Source organism: Oryctolagus cuniculus, chromosome 3 (assembly GCF_964237555.1).
Source record: "Oryctolagus cuniculus chromosome 3, mOryCun1.1, whole genome shotgun sequence".
In the NCBI taxonomy this organism is placed as follows: Eukaryota; Metazoa; Chordata; class Mammalia; order Lagomorpha; family Leporidae; genus Oryctolagus; species Oryctolagus cuniculus.
The window spans coordinates 104,466,740-104,484,373 of record NC_091434.1 but is presented as its reverse complement, the minus strand read 5'-3'; the positions used below and the strand labels follow the sequence as shown (position 1 = coordinate 104,484,373).

Sequence of the window (17,634 nt, the reverse complement as noted above, 5' to 3'; positions counted from 1 at the left end):
AGTCTATTAAATTTTAACTTGTTAATTTTAAAAGGTATTAATTTAGAATTTAAAGGATATTTAAATTAGAATTTAAAGGTTAACCCAATTTTTAAATTGACTACAGTTATAGTCTTTATGAATGCATCTTTTTAGAAAATATTTTTCAAAATTGAAACAGTGTACAAAATTAAAACAGTGTTCAAATATTTTGATAATGTATTATACTGGAACCTAGACAATTAAGAAATTCAGAATTGAGGCTGAAATTAAGTCTAAGATCATTTTTAGATGTATTTTTGAAATTTTTGAAGTGTGCTTGGTATCTATATACTAGATTGCACATACTAGTGACCCCTTAAGAAATAGAATCCACCATCACTTACATTTTTATGTTGGCGTTGATCAGATCCACTTTTGGGACTTTTTTTTTTTTTTTGACAGGCAGAGTGGACAGTGAGAGAGAGAGACAGAGAGAAAGGTCTTACTTTACTGTTGGTTCACCCTCCAATGGCCGTCAAGGCTGGCGCACTGCGCTGATCTGAAGCCAGGAGCCAGGTGCTTCTCCTGGTCTCCCATGCGGATGCAGGGCCCAAGCACTTGGGCCATCCTCCACTGCACTCCCTGGCCACAGCAGAGAGCTGGCCTGGAAGAGGGGCAACCGGGACAGAATCTGGCGCCCCGACTGGGACTAGAACCCAGTGTGCTGGCGCTGCAGGCGGAGGATTAGCCTGTTGAGCTTCGGCGCCGGCCCACTTTTGGATCTTGAAGTACCCAACTTTTTAGGCATTTGTACCCTGGGCACCATATTTAATATAGATGGGCAAAAAGTATTTTTAATCAATAGTCTTCATGCCCTCCATCATTTCTGCCACCCCTCTCACAATGCCCTTCCTTCTACAGCATCTCCAGCACTGCTTGCAGAAGAGGAGGAAGCACTGCCCTACCTAAAGAACTGCCTCCTCTCCCTCCCCTGCAAGTGGTGCTGTAGACAGGTAAGGCAGTTGGATGCTACCCATTTTGTGCAAGACAGCTTCATCTTGCAAGTTCTAACACTAGTTCAAGTGACCAGAGGTAGATGGTGATTTCTGGCAGTGTAAAGAGCTCTGTCTCCTCTTTCCCCAAATGATGAAGAAAATAAGAATTGAGGAATACATAGGAAAATTAGAACACTGGCTTGATCAGTTTATCTTTTGAAATCCAACAGTTTTTAAATACTCTATAAATACTCTAATAGTATACACATACAGACCCATGCCATTCCATTATACACAGAGAAATATTTATATACAGATAAAATATATATAATGTGTTTTGTCATTAAGTTAAAATAACTCATTGTTGAGGATGTGTCTTTTTTTCCTATCCTCTTTTTCTTTGCTAAGATATGAGATAATCCTTCAGTTTTGAAATACGTGTTATAGTAGATGGAATTTAGATTTTATTTTCTAAAAAATCCTTATTGGCAAAATGAAAAGGTGATTACTGTATTTAAAAATGACACCTGTATTTGAAAGTCATAAAGTCTTTAAGATCCACTTTCATAGATGACAATGTGAAATTGGACTATTAAAATTTTCTTACTCTGGAACCAGTGTAGGGGTTGTATGTAGTTGTTAAGTGAGGAAAGATTGTAGTACCATAGAGATTTGGAAACTTCCTAGCTTTCAGAATTAATTTGGAAGATTTATATTTTTGAAAATTGTGGAGCTAGAAGTCAATTACTTTCCATCTAGTGGAGACTCAGCTTTTCAGGATAGTCACAGGGTTTATTAGATCCCTAATGTGATCATTTTCAGTCTGAATTATATTTTATTATCAGATTGAGCCAAAAGCAAATTTGAAAAGGGCTTAAAAATAAGTTTGAGGTTTTGCCTTCTAATGTTTGATAATTTTATGTATTGTGCATTTTCCTTTTTTTTTTTTTTTTTTGGGTGGGTGTGTGTGTGTGTGTATGAAAAAATAAATTGAAAGAATTTCAGCCTTTTTCCTGAATTTTTTAATTTTAGGTTCCATTTAGTAAAAGGTATAAGTATTCATTACCTATATTTGAGTATATAATAAGGAAAACTAAATTTTAATCATTTTTTTAATTATAGGTATCAAGAAAACAATCAGAACTCATTGTATATCAATTTTAATTGGATCATTAAATTCTGCTCTATAAGTAGTTCCTTGAATACCCTTTCTAGTATAAAATGTTTGTTCTGTTTCTTAAAATTTGTGGTTGCTTAGCCAGCGCCGTGGCTCAATAGGCTAATCCTCCACCTTGCGGCGCCGGCACACCGGGTTCTAGACCCGGTTGGGGCACCGGATTCTGTCCCGGTTGCCCCTCTTCCAGGCCAGCTCTCTGCTATGGCCAGGGAGTGCAGTGGAGGATGGCCCAGGTGCTTGGGCCCTGCACCCCATGGGAGACCAGGAAAAGCACCTGGATCCTGGCTCCTGCCATCGGATCAGCACGGTGCGCCGGCTGCAGCGGCGGCCATTGGAGGGTGAACCAACGGCAAAGGAAGACCTTTCTCTCTCTGTCTCTCTCTCTCACTGTCCACTCTGCCTGTCAAAAAAATTAAAAAAAAGAAAATTGTGGTTGCTGTGATAATACTATGTAGATGAGAATGTCAGTAATACAAGTTTGAATTTTGCTTGTGTATGCAGAATGAAATATGCTATCAACAGTTTCTATATCAAATAATTTCTGAATTGTTTATCCTTGTATTTTCTCTATAACCTGTTTTTTGCCAAAATTTTATATCAATTGTATTGAGTTAAGAGACATAAACAGAACCTCTCAAAAAAAACAAATCCTTTCCTAAATTAATCATTTTCATAATTCTGCATACTTTATGCAAGTAAAGATCTAGTTCCTTCTGTCTAAAAATTTCAAGAACAATGCTTGATATGAAGGAATAAATACTGTATGGGCTACAAAACTGATCCCTAAATAAACCTGAATATTGACCAACATTTTTGAATTATGTATCATAACGTGTAGAGGAACAAGGCAATCAGGTAAGGTTTAGTGAAAATTTTTCCCTGTTTTGTAGTTACTAAAATTTTAGAAATTATTTGATTTAAAAACTTAATAGAATAACCTTTATTGGTGGGTCTATTTTTGTGTATAGTAGCCTGGCTCCCATACTTAGAAAAACATCTCACAAAATTATTGTGATAAATATTTTCTCATTATGACTGTATTAAGCTAAAATCACTAATTTTAAGTAATATTAAAAAAGAACTGTGGTTGAACACTGAAGACATAAAAAACCTAAACTGACCCATAACCAAGTCAGAAATTAAATCAGTAATAAATACCCTCCCAACAAAGAAAAGCCCAGGACTGGATGGATTCACTGCTGAATTCTACCAGACATTTAAAGAACTAACTCTGATACTTCTCAAACTATTCAGAACAATTGAAAAAGAGGGAATTCTCCCAGATTCTATGAAGCCAGCATCACCTTAATTCCTAAACCTGAAAAAGATGCAGTAGAGAAAGAGAATTACAGACGAATTTCCCTGATGAACATAGACGCAAAAATCCTCAATAAGATTCTGGCCAATAGAATGCAACAACACATCAGAAAGATCATCCACCCAGACCAAGGGGATTTATCCATGGTATGCAGGGATGGTTCAACGTTCGCAAATCAATCAATGCGATACACCACAGTAACAAACTGCAGAAGAAAAAACATATGATCCTCTAAATAGATGCAGAGAAAGCATTTGATAAAATACAACACACTTTCATGATGAAAACTCTAAGCAGATTGGGTATGGAAGGAACATTGCTCAATTCAATCAAAACAATTTATAAAAATCCCATGGCCAGCCATCCTGTTGAACGGGGAAAAGTTGGAAGCATTTCCGCTGAGATCTGGTACAAGACAGGGATGCGCACTCTCATCACTGCTATTCAATATAGTTCTGGAAGTTTTAGCCAGAGCCATTAGGCAAGAAAAAGAATTAAAGGGATACAAATTGGGAAGGAAGAAGTCAAACTATCCATCTTTGCAGATGATATGATTCTTTATTTAGGGGATCCAAAGAACTCTACTAAGAGACTATTGGAACTCATAGAAGAGTTTGGCAAAGTAGCTGGATATAAAATCAGTGCACAAAAATCAACAGCCTTTGTATACACAGGCAATGCCATGGCTGAGAAAGAACTTTTAAGATCAATCCCATTCACAATAGCTACAAAAACAATCAAATACATTGGAATAAACTTAACCAAGGATGTCAAAAATCTCTATGGTGAGAATTACAAAATTTTATAGAAAGAAATAGAAGAGGATACTAAAAACATGGAAAAATCTTCCATGCTCATGGATTGGAAGAATCAATATCATCAAAATGTCCGTTCTTCTCAGATCTGGGAAAAATGATACTGAAATTCATATGGAGGCACAGGAAAACTCGAATAGCTAAAGCAATCTTGTGCAACAGAAACAAAGCTGGAAACATCACAATACCAGAATTCAGGACATACTACAGGGCAGTTATAATCAAAACAGCATGATACTGGTACAGAAACAGATGGAAAGACCAATGGAGCAGAATAGAAACACCAGAAATCAATCCGAACATCTATAGCCAACTTATATTTGATCAAGGAGCTAAAACCAACTCCTAGTGCAAGGACAGTCTATTCAACAAATGGTGCTGGGAAAACTGGATTTCCACATGCGGAAGCATGAAGCAAGACCCCTACCTTACACCTTAGACGAAAATCCCATCAACATGGATTAAAGATCTAAACCTATGACCCAACACCATCAAATTATTACTGAACTCGGAGAAACTCTGCAATATATAGGCACAGGCAAAGACTTCTTGGAAAAGACCCTGGAGGCACAGGCAATCAAAGCCAGAATTAACAATTGGGATTACATCAAATTGAGAAGTTTCTGTACTGCAAAAGAAACAGTAAGGAAAGTGAAGAGGCAACCAACAGAATGGGAAAAAATATTTGCAAACTATGCAACAGATAAAGGTTTAATAACCAGAATCTACAAAGAGATCAAGAAACTCCACAAAAACAAACCAAACAACCCACTTAAGAGATGGGCCAAGGACCTCAATAGACATTTTTCAAAAGAGGAAATCCAAATGGCCAACAGACACATGAAAAAATATTCAGGATCACCAGCAATCAGGTAAATGCAAATCAAAACCACAATGAGGTTTCACCTCACCCCAGAATGGCTCACATACAGAAATCTGCCAACAACAGATGCTAGAGAGGATGTGGGGAAAAAGGGACACTAACCCACTGTTGGTGGGAATGCAAATTGGTTAAGCCACTATGGAAGTCAGTCTGGAGATTCCTCAGAAATCTGAATATAACTCTACCGTACAACCCAGCCATCCCACTCCTTGGAATTTACCCAAAGTAAATTAAATTGGCAAATAAAAGAGCTGTCTGCACCTTAATGTTTATTGCAGCTCAATTCATAATAGCTAAGACCTGGAACCAACCCAAATGCCCATCAACAGTAGACTGGATAAAGAAATTATGGGATATGTACTCTATAGAATACTATACAGCAGTAAAAAAATAAAATAAAATCCAGTCGTTTGCAACAAGATGGAGGAATCTGGAAAATACCATGCTGAGTGAAATAAGCCAGTCCCAGAGGGACAAATATATGTTCTCCCTGATCGGTGACAACTAACTGAGCACCTAAAAGGAAACCTATTGAAGTGAAATGGACACTATGAGAAACAATGTCTTGATCAGCCCTTGTCCTGAATGTTGAGGAACTACTTACTATTTCTTTCCTTTTAGTATTTTTTTTCTACATAATACCATTGGTTGAACTTTTTAACACACAGTTATTCTTAGTCATTTAAATTTTACTGAAAAGTGATCACTTTTAAATATTAGAGTGGGAATAAGTGAGGGAAATGTACAGTTCGGCACATGCTCACTCAGACTTACTCCTAATGGTAGAGCTGTTAACATGCCTAGGGGATTCCAATTCAAACGCATCAAGGTGGCATGTACCAATGCCATCTTACTTGTTAAACTGATCAGTTTAAGTTCATAATTGATCAAAAAGATAGGATTAAGTGTCAAAGGGATTACATAAATAAGATCAGTGTCTGCAAATAATAATTGATAGAACTAAAAAGGAGAGAATGATCCTACATGGGAAGCAGGATACACAGCAGACTCATAGAATGGCAAATGCCCTAAACAGCACTCCAGCCTCAGAATCAGCCCTTAAGGCATTTGGATCTGGCTAAAAAGCCCATTAGAGTTTCACAGGCATGTAAAGCCAAGACACTATGGCAAAAAAAAAAAAAAAAAAAAAAACCAGCTACTAAATGAAAGATCTCTGTGAGATCCCAGTGGGAAGAACGGGCCACCAAAGAAGGAGGTACCTGTCTCTGAAGGGAGGAGAGAACTTCCATTTGACCATGGCTTGGTCTAAACAAGATTGGAGTTGGTGAACTCAAGAGGCTTCCATAGCCTTGGCAGCTCATGAGAAGAGCCTCGGGTGATTACTGACGTCATAAATAAGAGTGTCAATTGTTAAATCAATAACGGGAGTCACTGTTCACCTGCTCCCCATGTAGAACCTCTGTTCTTAATGTGTTGTACTATGCAAATTAATGGTAAAACTACTACCCAAACAGAACTGTATACTTTGTGTGTCTTTGTGGGTGCAGTCTGTTGAAATCTTTACTTAGTACATACAAAAATTGATCTTCTGTATATAAAGATAATTGAAAATGAATGGTGATGAAGAATGGGATGGGAGAGGGATCGGGAGATGGGATGGTTGCGGGTGGGAGGGAGGTTATGGGTGGGGAAGCCACTATAATTCACAAGTTGTACTTTGGAAATTTATATTTATTAAATAGAAGTTTAAAAAACTGTGAGAGTAGGTGTTTAGTCTAGCAGTTAAGATGCTCATAGCCCACATCAAAGTACCTGAGCTTTATTCCTGGCTCCATCTCATGACTCCAACTTCCTGCTACTGCTGACCCTGGGAGGCAGCAGTAATGGCTTAAAGAATTGTGTTTCTCTCAGCTATGTGAGAGACCTGGATCATGGTCCCAACTCCAACTTTGGTCCTGGCCCACCTCTAGCCATTGGAGGCATTCAAGGAGTGAATCAGCAGATGGGAATTTTCTCTCTCTCTCTGTCAAATTAGTATTATTTTTGGGTACCAGTGCCGTGGCTCACTTGGTTAATCCTCCGCCTGTGGCGCAGCATCCCATATTGGCGCTGGTTCTAGTCCCAATTGCTCCTCTTCCAGTCCAGCTCTCTGCTGTGGCCCGGGAGTGCATTGGAGTATGGCCCAGGTCCTTGGGCCCTGCACCACATGGGAGACCAGGAAGAAGCACCTGGCTCCTGGCTTCAGATTGGTGTAGCACGCAGGCTGTAGCGGCCATTTGGGGAATGAACCAACAGAAGGAAGACCTTTCTCTCTCTCTCTCTCTCTCTCTCTCTCTCTCTGTCTCTGTCTCTGTAACTCTACCTGTCAAATAAAAAAAAAGAAAAATTAGTATTATTTTTAAAAACAAGTAGTGTGTACTACAAGGAGTTGTTTGGAAAAAGAAATGTGGAGTTTAGTTGTAGTCTTCCTCTGATACTAATAGCAGTGTGACTAAGGACCGTTTATTTACCTTGTCTTGTACTCACTTTGAAATCTCTTTAAAACAAGCTGAGTAGATTATGTAATTTTATGACACATGATTCCAAGAGGTGTGGATGAGAAAAAAAAAGTGATTTATAAAAATATTCTCTGAAACTTAAAGGTTTTCTAGTTTTTCACTGGAAATGTTCACTCATTCATGTGGGATTCATGGTTGTATATCTGGATGAATAGGGACTTCTGAGACTTAATACTTGAAATATTTACATTGTACTATTGTTATACTGCATGTGTTAGTATGTTGGCAGTTTAGTCCAGTACATCCATTTCTAATTAAAATTTCCTATATCGTTTATTTATGGCTGTTCTTATTTATACCCTTATTTAATGAAAGCCTTATTTTTTTTTAATAATTGCCGCTATCTATTGTTATGTAACAAATGACCTCAAAATTAGTGCTCAAAAACAATAAATTACTGGGGCCAGAACTGTGGCATAGCAGGTTAAAGCCCTAGGCCACAGTGCCAGCATCCCTTTTGAGTGCCAGTTTGAGTCCCCACTGCTCTGCTTCTCATCCAGGTCCCTACTAATGCACTTGGGAGAGCAGCAGAAGATTTTCCAAGTCCTTGGGCCCCTGCACCCATGAGAGAGGCCTGTCAGAAGCTCCTTGCTTCAGATTGGTTCAGCTCCATCCGTTGTGGCTACTTGGGGAGTGAACCAGCAGATGGAAGACCTCTCTCTGTTTCTGTCTCTCTCTGTAACTCTCACATAAATAAAATAAATCTTCAAAAAAAAGATTACTAATATAGCATTTTTTATTTAAAAAAATGTTTCATTAAATCCAAAATGTTTTCTTTACTAGTTGAGGAAGTATTTAATAATTAAATATAATGTGAAGTTTCCAGTAATAGAGTATCTTTTCTTAAGGGTGATGTGGAAGACTTAGTCAGTAGTGTTTAGGGTTTTTTTCAGTAGATATTCATCCTTATAGGAACATAATTTAATACTTGTTATATTAGAATCTTAGAATCTACACAAAAACAACAGTGTAGTCGTACCAACTTTTATTGTTTCAAATCAGTTTTACTAGAGTGGAAACCAGTAGAAATAACACTTTAAAAACTTCCCATTTGGCCTTTGGCCCAGCAGTTAAGATACCACTTGATAACCCAAGTCATATATTGGAGTGCCTGTGTTTAAGTCCGAGCTCTGCTTCCAGTTTTAGCTTCCTGCTAAAGGGTGCCTTGGGAGTTGGCAGAAGATGGTTTAAGTACTTGAGTTCCCAGTTTCTAGCTTCCACCTGACCCATGACCAGCTATTATAGGCATTGGGGAATAAACCAGCAAATGGAAAATCTCTCTGTCCTGCCATCGTGTGTGTGTTTGTGTGTGTGTGTGTGTGTGTTTCCACACATGCGTGCACATCCATCTGCTTTTCAAATGAATAAAAATTTGACTTTCCATTTGCATATCATAATTTCATTATCTTTTTTATGCTCTAAAAGTCATTATAAGCCTTGAACTGTGAATTTTAAGTATAGTAAATTTAATTGTTATTAGGTCTGAAGTGTAAATGAAAGGATAAAAAATTTCTTCCTCCACTTCATAGAAATAAATTCTCCTTGTTTGACACGTTTTGGCTTTTCCATTGAGAAATAATTTTTGTAGTAACTTTAATAATCAAACATTTCAGCTAATCAGTGAGCCATTTATTTGAATAAGCTGCCACTGTTTAAAAATTCTGGTTTGTTTCTGTTTTTTAAATTCCTAAATTTAATTCCCTGGTATTAGGATTTTTGACCAGGAATACACTGATTTATCCAAACGATTTTAAGGATAAAATATGTAAGTACAGGCTTAGTAGTTAGTTATTGTTACTAATTTGTGAAAATGTTTTTCTTGTTATCTCTCTTTTCATTAGGTGAGTGTGGTCCAGGACTCAGTAAACATATCAGGACATACTAATACAAATACCTTGAAGGTGCCTGAATGTCGACTAGCAGAAGATTTAGGTGATCTCTGGGAAAACACAAGATTTACAGATTGCAGTTTTTTTGTGAGAGGACAAGAATTTAAAGCTCATAAATCTGTACTTGCAGGTACTTTCTACTTTTGGATATTGTAATATGTTTTTTAAATAGATCTGTGCAGTAAACAATGATGCTTAATCTTGTTACAGCCCGATCCCCAGTTTTCAATGCAATGTTTGAACATGAAATGGAAGAAAGCAAAAAGGTATGGCTTAAATGCTAATATTTTTTTGAAATATAAAAAAGTGGAATATGTATTTTAACAGTACATTGGTTTCCTCTCACCTACCTGGGAGATGTGGGTTGAGTTTGTGACTCCTGGCTACATCCCCTTGCCAGTCCGAGCTATTGTGAGCATTTGAGGAGTGAAGTAGCAGATAGGAGCTCTCTGTGTCTCTCTGCCTCTCAAATAAATAAATAAAAATGTAAAATAAAAATAATTTGTGTGTTCTTATACTATGATAAGTAAGAGGAATTTTTAAATAAATTAGAAAGATGGGGAAGAATGAAGACCTTGCATCTGTTCCCCCTTTCTGTACTCAGGGATTGATTTTGAAATTTGCTTTCTAGTGATAAGAAAAGTTTGTCACCAATTGAGAGGATATTTAGGATATATTTAATGTAAAGGATATAGATTATGTCAATATTATTACACTACTGACTCTAATCAAGATATTACCTGTTTGACTTCCTCAGTTTGTTTTTTTTTTTTTTTCCCACCTGTCATCTTAAAATGTGGTTATATTAGAGATTGGAGATTGATTCTTTGCTGGTTGCATAATATGTGTCTTTACAACTCCATTTGGACAGCTCCAGAATTTATTTTTAGCTCACTTTATTCTTTCTGCAGAACTAGAGGCTGAAATAAAATAACTTTTCTTTCCTCTGATAGAAGATCGAAGGAAGTACTATGATCAGCCTTCTAGTTGTTTACAAGTGAGGAGACATCAGTGATGTCAGGTGTTACTGGCAGCAATGGGTCAGAAAAGTTTGATATTACTTAATGTTAGATCTTTATTTATTTATTTTAAAGATCAATTTTTATTTATTTGAAAGGTAGAGTTAACTGAGAGAGAGAAATCTTCCATCCTCTGGTTCACTCCCCAAATGATTCTAACAGCCAGGGCTGGGCTAGGCCAAAGCTAGGAGCCAGGAGCTTCTTCCAGGTCTCCTACATCGATGAAGGGATCCAAGGACTTGGGCCATCCTCTGCTGCTTTCCCAGGCACATTCACAGGGAGCTAGATGGGCAGTGGAGCGCAAGTCCTCCAACCAGCTGGCATTGCAGGTGATAGCTTAACCCACTATGTCACAACACCAGCCCCAATGTTAGTTATTTAGATTTATTGATTTCAGGAGAGAAACAGGAAACAAAGATTTAGAAATTTAAAAGCAACTATCTGGGGCTGGCACTGTGGCGCAGTGGGTAAAGCCACCTCCTGCAGTGCCAGCACCCCATGTGGGTGCTGTTACAGTCCCGGCTGCTCCACTTCCAATCCAGCTCTCTGCTATGACCTGGAAAAGCAGTAGAAGATGGTCTAACTCCCTGGGCCCCTGCATCCGTGTGGGAGACCTGGAAGAAGCTCCTGGCTCCTGGCTTCGGATTGGTGCAGCTCTGGTGATTGTGGCCAACTGGGGAGTGAACCATCAGATAGAAGGCTCGCTCTCTCTCTCTCTCTCTCTCTCTCTGCCTCTCCTTCTCTCTCTGTGTAACTCTGACTTTCACATAAATAAATAAATCTTTAACAAAAAGAAAAAGCAACTAGCCCTTTCTGGACTTGAGTATGTCTCAAGTAAGCACAGAAATGCCAGTTGATAATAGGATATGCTATTTTTGCAAAATGGAGAGCCCTGAGAGAGTGAGTTCTGTTGTCTTAAATACTTGGTCTTCTTTTCCTTTATTTTGGGACCAGAACTGTCAAATCTTAGGCATTCTCAGGACCTGTGAATTTGACAGAAAGTTAATAGCCAGCTATCCTAAGTTAGAGGTCAGAAACTGAACAACGGCATATTGGCTTACAGCTTGTTTGTGTAAACCCTTTTTACTAGAGATTGGGGCTTTTATTCCCACATAGTTGTTCTTATCTCGGTCTGAGCAAGTGTCAGGGTATGGGCTCTCCAGTTCATCGTGGTCCTTACTTCTTACGTGATGTATGTTTTTCCTCTTATGTCCTACTTCACTTTGCTTGAATAGCTTACTGAAAACTACTTACCTCAGTTTTTAAGTAGAGTTTAGAAATACGTGTTGTATATGTGTTTTTGAGTTGTAAAATACTTCAGTGAAGATTTGGTACTCTTAATATTAATAGGGATTTTTTGTGGGTTCATTTGTTTATGTGTATTCTTTTGTCTGTTGTTTTCAATATCAGAATCGAGTAGAAATAAATGATTTAGACCCTGAGGTTTTTAAAGAAATGATGAGATTTGTTTACACGGGAAAAGCACCAAATCTTGATAAAATGGCTGACAACTTGTTGGCAGCTGCAGACAAAGTAAGTAATAAGGGCTTAAAGAGTTGAAAAATATCTTTAAGCTTGATATTTTATGTAAAATGCTATCATCAAATGAAAATTTCAAATAACTTTAAATATAATATTATATTATTTGTAGATGCTCTTGAGAATTTTATGAAACAGCATAAGACTTTAAAAATCGACAAGATGTAAAAATATCTTGAATCATGAAAAAGCTGATTTTTTTCCAAAGGAGATTAAACTATAAAAACAATAGTTTTAAGTGTATATTCCCTTTTATAAGAACAAACACAATATCAAAATTATTGCATTTTTCAGATATTCTTAGACTTAAGCTGTAATGCATGCAGGATCTTTGTTTTTAAAAAATGACAAAAGCATGTTATATTCTCTGTATTCATAGATTTAATTGTTACTATTTAAGCATAGAAAGGAAAACAATGCTAACAGTCTCATAATACTTTGTAAGTAGGGAAACTGCACAAACATTAACAATTCTCAGAAAGTCAGTAGTTCTCATTCCTAAAAGCAGATTTTGGTATTTAAAGCACATGTGTGATGGCCCAGGTGCTTGGGCCCTGCACCCCATGGGAGACCAGGAAAAGCACCTGGCTCCTGGCTCCTGCCATCGGATCAGCGCGGTGCGCCGGCCGCAGCGCGCCGGCCGCGGCGGCCATTGGAGGGTGAACCAACGGCAAAAGGAAGACCTTTCTCACCTGTCTCTCTCTCTCACTGTCCACTCTGCCTGTCAAAAAAAAAAAAATAAATAAATAAAAAAAAAAAAAAAAAATAAAGCACATGTGTGTATACCATTAGATAAATGTTACTATTGAAGGAAATGGGACAAGATATATACAGAAATCTTACTTCTTAGATCTGCACATGCATATGTAACTATCAATAAAACATTTTAAAAATATAAATTATTTTTAATAGCAAATATTAAATACATTGACATAAATCTGACAAAAGATGTTCAAGGTTTATATACCAAAAATTACAAACTAATGCCAGGAAAAATTCAGGAATCCCCAGATAAATGGAGAAATAGATCTTGTCCCTAGACTGAAAGTCTCAATATTATTAAATTATCAGTTCTCTTTAAAATATTTCTTAGAATAAATATGTGTATTTATGATCTTCCATTCAAAAAAGAGTTGATTAGAAATCAATATGTGCCCTTTCAAAATCTTAACAGACTTTTTTTTTATTAAAATTGGGAATCTATTTAAAGTTTTATATGTAAGTGCAAGGATCTAGAATGATCCAAAACTTTGATAAAGAACATTAAAGTAGAGGACTAACTTTTTGCCTGTTTTCAGGACTTATGCAGCTTTAATAATAATGACAGTGTGGTGTTGGTGTCCAAACACAAATACATTCGTATATTCACATATCTGAAGATCTAATTTTCTACAAAAGTACAAAGCAAAAGAGACAGAAGTCTTTTCAACCAGTGATATTAGAACAATTGAATACTCATATATCCCCAAAAGGAATTTTGATGCATATTTGTAGCACATACAAAAAGTAATGCCAAATGGCTCATAAACCTAAAAATCTAAAACTTCTAAAAGAAAACCATAGGAGAAAGTCTTTGTGATCTTAGTTTGGGCAAAGATTTCTTAGCTATGGCACCGGAAACCTCCATAAAGTAAATGGATGATAAAATAGAACTTCATTAACATTCTAAACTTTTTTTTCCTTCAAAAGACATGGGAGAATAAAGGAATTAGTCACACATTGGAAGAAAATATTTGCACAGCATTATTGAATGACTAGCTGTTACCCAGGATACATCTGACTTTGGTTTTCAAATTTTGTAAGGAATTCTCAGAACTCAGTAATAAGAAGACAATGCTGTTTCTAAAAACAAAATGTTTGTGTGGATACTGTTTTTAAATAATACAAGTGAAATACATTAAAAGTTGTTTGACATCAGTAATTACGTGGGAAAATTTTATCATGAGGTACTTACACATATCTACCATAATGGCTAAAATTACAAAGACCATACTGAGTATAATCCAAGCAGTGGAAGAATCAGGACTCATGCACTGCTAATGGGAATGTAAAATGGTTCAACCATTTTGGAAAATTGTTTGGTAGGTTCTTAAAAAGTTGGAATATGATCCAATGAGTCTACTTTTCAAAACTAAGGTAGAAGAAAGCACATGTCCATGTATGTGGATGACTTGTATATGGGTGTTCATAGTAGCTTTAATTGTAACAACTAGGAACTGGAAGCAACCTGGCTGTTAATCAGCAGTTGAATGGATAAATAAATTGTTGTATTTCCATATGCAATGGAATACTACCATGAAATAAAAAGGAAAGAAATGTTGATGCACAGTTGGTGACATGCATGAATCTCAGAACAATATCAAGTGAAATAGCCAGACAAAAATGAGTCCATCCTTTATGATTCCATTTGCAGAAAGCACAGACGAATGTAGAGTGATAGAAAACATTAGAGGTTTTACCTGGGGTGGGGTGAAAGGGAAACATTACAAAGGTAGAGGAGAAGCTTTTTGGGAATGATGGATATGTTTATTGTGTTGAAGTGATGATAGTTGTGTGACATATAAACTTAACAAATTATAAAATTTATGTACCTTTTATTGTCTTTCAAGTGATCCTCAATAAAACTGTGAAAGATGTTATATAATGTTAATATATACACTAATAACTGCAAGGATTTTTAATGATTTTAAGATTTGTTTAACTTTATAATGAATTCATTCTTCATGATTGAGTAGTGATAAGATACAAGGGTAGAACACTGTGGTGTTTGAAATAGTAAAGAAATATTAAGCATTTTGAGTAATAGGTAGCTTTTTAGCATAAAATTTAACTTTAAAAAATATACTGGATTTTGCTCCTAAATATTTTCTAAATAAAATTATTCTTTATTTTAGATGCATTTGTGTTAGGTTAAAACAGTTATTTAAAGGCTTTTGAAATAACCCTAGTTCTAAGAATAATCTACTTTATTTTCTGTTACAAATACCATGTATTTGAAAACTTGGTTGGAGTTAATGTATAATGATTATATTTTCCTTTTGGATAGTATGCACTGGAACGACTGAAGGTCATGTGTGAAGAAGCTTTGTGTAGTAACCTCTCAGTAGAAAATGTTGCTGATACCCTTGTCCTTGCAGATTTGCACAGTGCAGAACAGTTGAAAGCACAAGCCATAGACTTTATTAATAGGTAAGCTATGCTTGTATTTCAGTGTGCTTGACACCTTCTACATTTTTTCACCAGACTTTTTTTAAGTGTGCTTAAATCTTCAATGCAGGTGCAGTGTACTTCGACAGCTTGGGTGTAAAGATGGGAAAAACTGGAACAGCAAGTAAGTTGACATTAGTTTCTGATCTGCATAAATGAAATTATTTGCATAGTCTTTTGTTCAGCTATAATAAGTATGAATCCAGATATTAGTTTTATGATGCATACTAGCAATTATTTTTGAAAAGTAATTTGACTGCTTAGTAGATTCCTGATGCTGTGTTCCGTTGGTAGATCAGCTTCTAATGCTAACTAGGATAGACACCCTTAATTTCTTAAGCACATATAGCCAAGTGCAGATATTATAGGGACTGCTAGAGATCCAGCTTCTGCCTCTCCAGAAAGCAGTTCCAAAAATGTGGGAAATTGTTTATTTAATCCTATGAAGAATGTACCCTCCAGATTTTTTTAGAAACTCTTTATATTTGCTAACTCACTGCTTCTTAGCTTAGTCAAGTATCTTGCATCATTTGCTGTATTAAGCTAGCTGGCTACAGTTCCAAAAATGGTAGCAGGTTGATCTTTCCTTTTCTCCAGAAAACCTGTAGGGAATTGGATAGTTTCTATATCCTTCTAAGCCTGATTTTCCTGAATATGAGATATTAGAACTTAACTATTGCTTACTTCTCCCCTTCTAATTTTTAGGTTGACTTTTGTGTTCTTTGTGATTATTTGAAATCAAAAAGGGAAAAGAGCTGTTATGTTAAGTATCTTGCATCTACTTTCGATTAATTTAGCCTGTGAACCCTTACATTCCACTTTCGTAAATTAGCAAGAGTTGATATTTATGAAAATGAAACAAAAGGACAGTGGTAAAAACAATGAAATGACTTATTCCCCTTACTTTCATCTGTTTTGATATATGTGAAGTTGGTTAACTGAATTGCCATTAGTTCGTAAATTCTATTTTCTCAAAGTGAGAAGTAATAACTACCTTTAAATAATTGATTGTCCTGTATATTGTTCAGTATATGGCAATATAATACCATAATGGTATGTGATCCTAGAAAATAATCCTTTTGAATTTAAAATATGCCATATTAGCAGCAAATGGCAAGTCTAGGATCCTTTGTACTTTTCCATATTTTTTTTTAAGATTTATTTATTTGAAAAGGTAAAGTTAGAGAGAGAAATCTTCCATCCGCTGATTCATTCCCCAAATGGCTGCGATAGCCAGGACTGGTCCAGGCTGAAGTAAGGAGTCCAGAACTCCATCCGGGTCTCCCACATGGGTGGCAGGGGCCCAAATACTCAGACCATCTTCAGCTGCTTTTGCAGGCCCGTAGCTGGATCAGAAGCAGAACAGCCAGAACTCAAACTGGTGCTCATATAGGATGCCAGTGCCACATTGTGCCACAGCACTGGCCCCAGTACTTTTGTCAATCTCAAGCCCCAGTTTTTTATTCTGTTAGGAAAATACATTATATAACTTTTGTAATTTCAGAAGCAAAAAAACTTATTTTATACACTGTATAAAGCTGTACTGTATGTACAGACATGGGTATTAATTGAATGAATAAGTGAAAAGATCAATTCTGTTAACAGATAACTGTGATTCTAAACATCTAGTGGAAAGTTTAAACATAATAACACACTGATAATTCAATGTTTGGCAGTTAAAAGTTTTAATATCAGTAACTGTTTAGTTCAGCTAACAAACATTCTGTTCTGTCTCAGTCTACGTTCTTGAGAAATTCAGTATCTGATAGGGATAGATACATGAATATCTCTTCATTTTAATACGGTAAGTAATAAGTTTGAGGAGGCTGTATGTACAGGTTCTTGACATAGCCTGGAGATTTAGGGATGGCTTTCTGAAAATGGTTGAGCTGAGTCTGAAAACAGGACTAAGAATAGCAGAATTAGGAAGGAATCAGAAGGTATTATAGACAAGAAGAATAGCATGAACTAAAGAAGAGCATGAAGCACTTGTTGATTTTTCATGTGTTGGATACTTACATTTTATTATCTAGCAAATTCATACATCACTGTGTTCAGTATGAGAATATAGTGGTGAGTATGGCAGATTTTTATCCCTGCCTTCATGGACTTTTATGGTTTAGCAGATTAATTAATAATTAAATAAGTAATTAAACAGGAATTTGCAATAAAATGATGATAATGTATAGCAATGTGCCCATAGGAGCATGTAACAAAGGGACATAACTTAATCTAGTGGTCAAAGAAAGCCTTTTTAAAAAATTGCTGTAAGAATAGAGACTTGTGGTGTTGGTGGGCATTACCCTGGCATA

At 36.3% G+C, this 17,634-nt stretch overlaps 1 protein-coding gene across 1 annotated transcript in view; it reads left to right on the top strand.

Moving 5' to 3' along the window:
* The window catches only part of SPOPL (speckle type BTB/POZ protein like), a 65,309-nt gene that overhangs the window by 41,799 nt on the left and 5,876 nt on the right, over window positions 1-17,634 (top strand). The window contains exons 6-10 of the mRNA XM_008258526.4: window positions 9,510-9,687; window positions 9,768-9,823; window positions 11,987-12,109; window positions 15,162-15,304; window positions 15,393-15,446. Of these exons, the coding sequence (XP_008256748.1) occupies window positions 9,510-9,687; window positions 9,768-9,823; window positions 11,987-12,109; window positions 15,162-15,304; window positions 15,393-15,446 (554 nt within the window). The remainder of the gene's footprint in view (window positions 1-9,509; window positions 9,688-9,767; window positions 9,824-11,986; window positions 12,110-15,161; window positions 15,305-15,392; window positions 15,447-17,634) is intronic.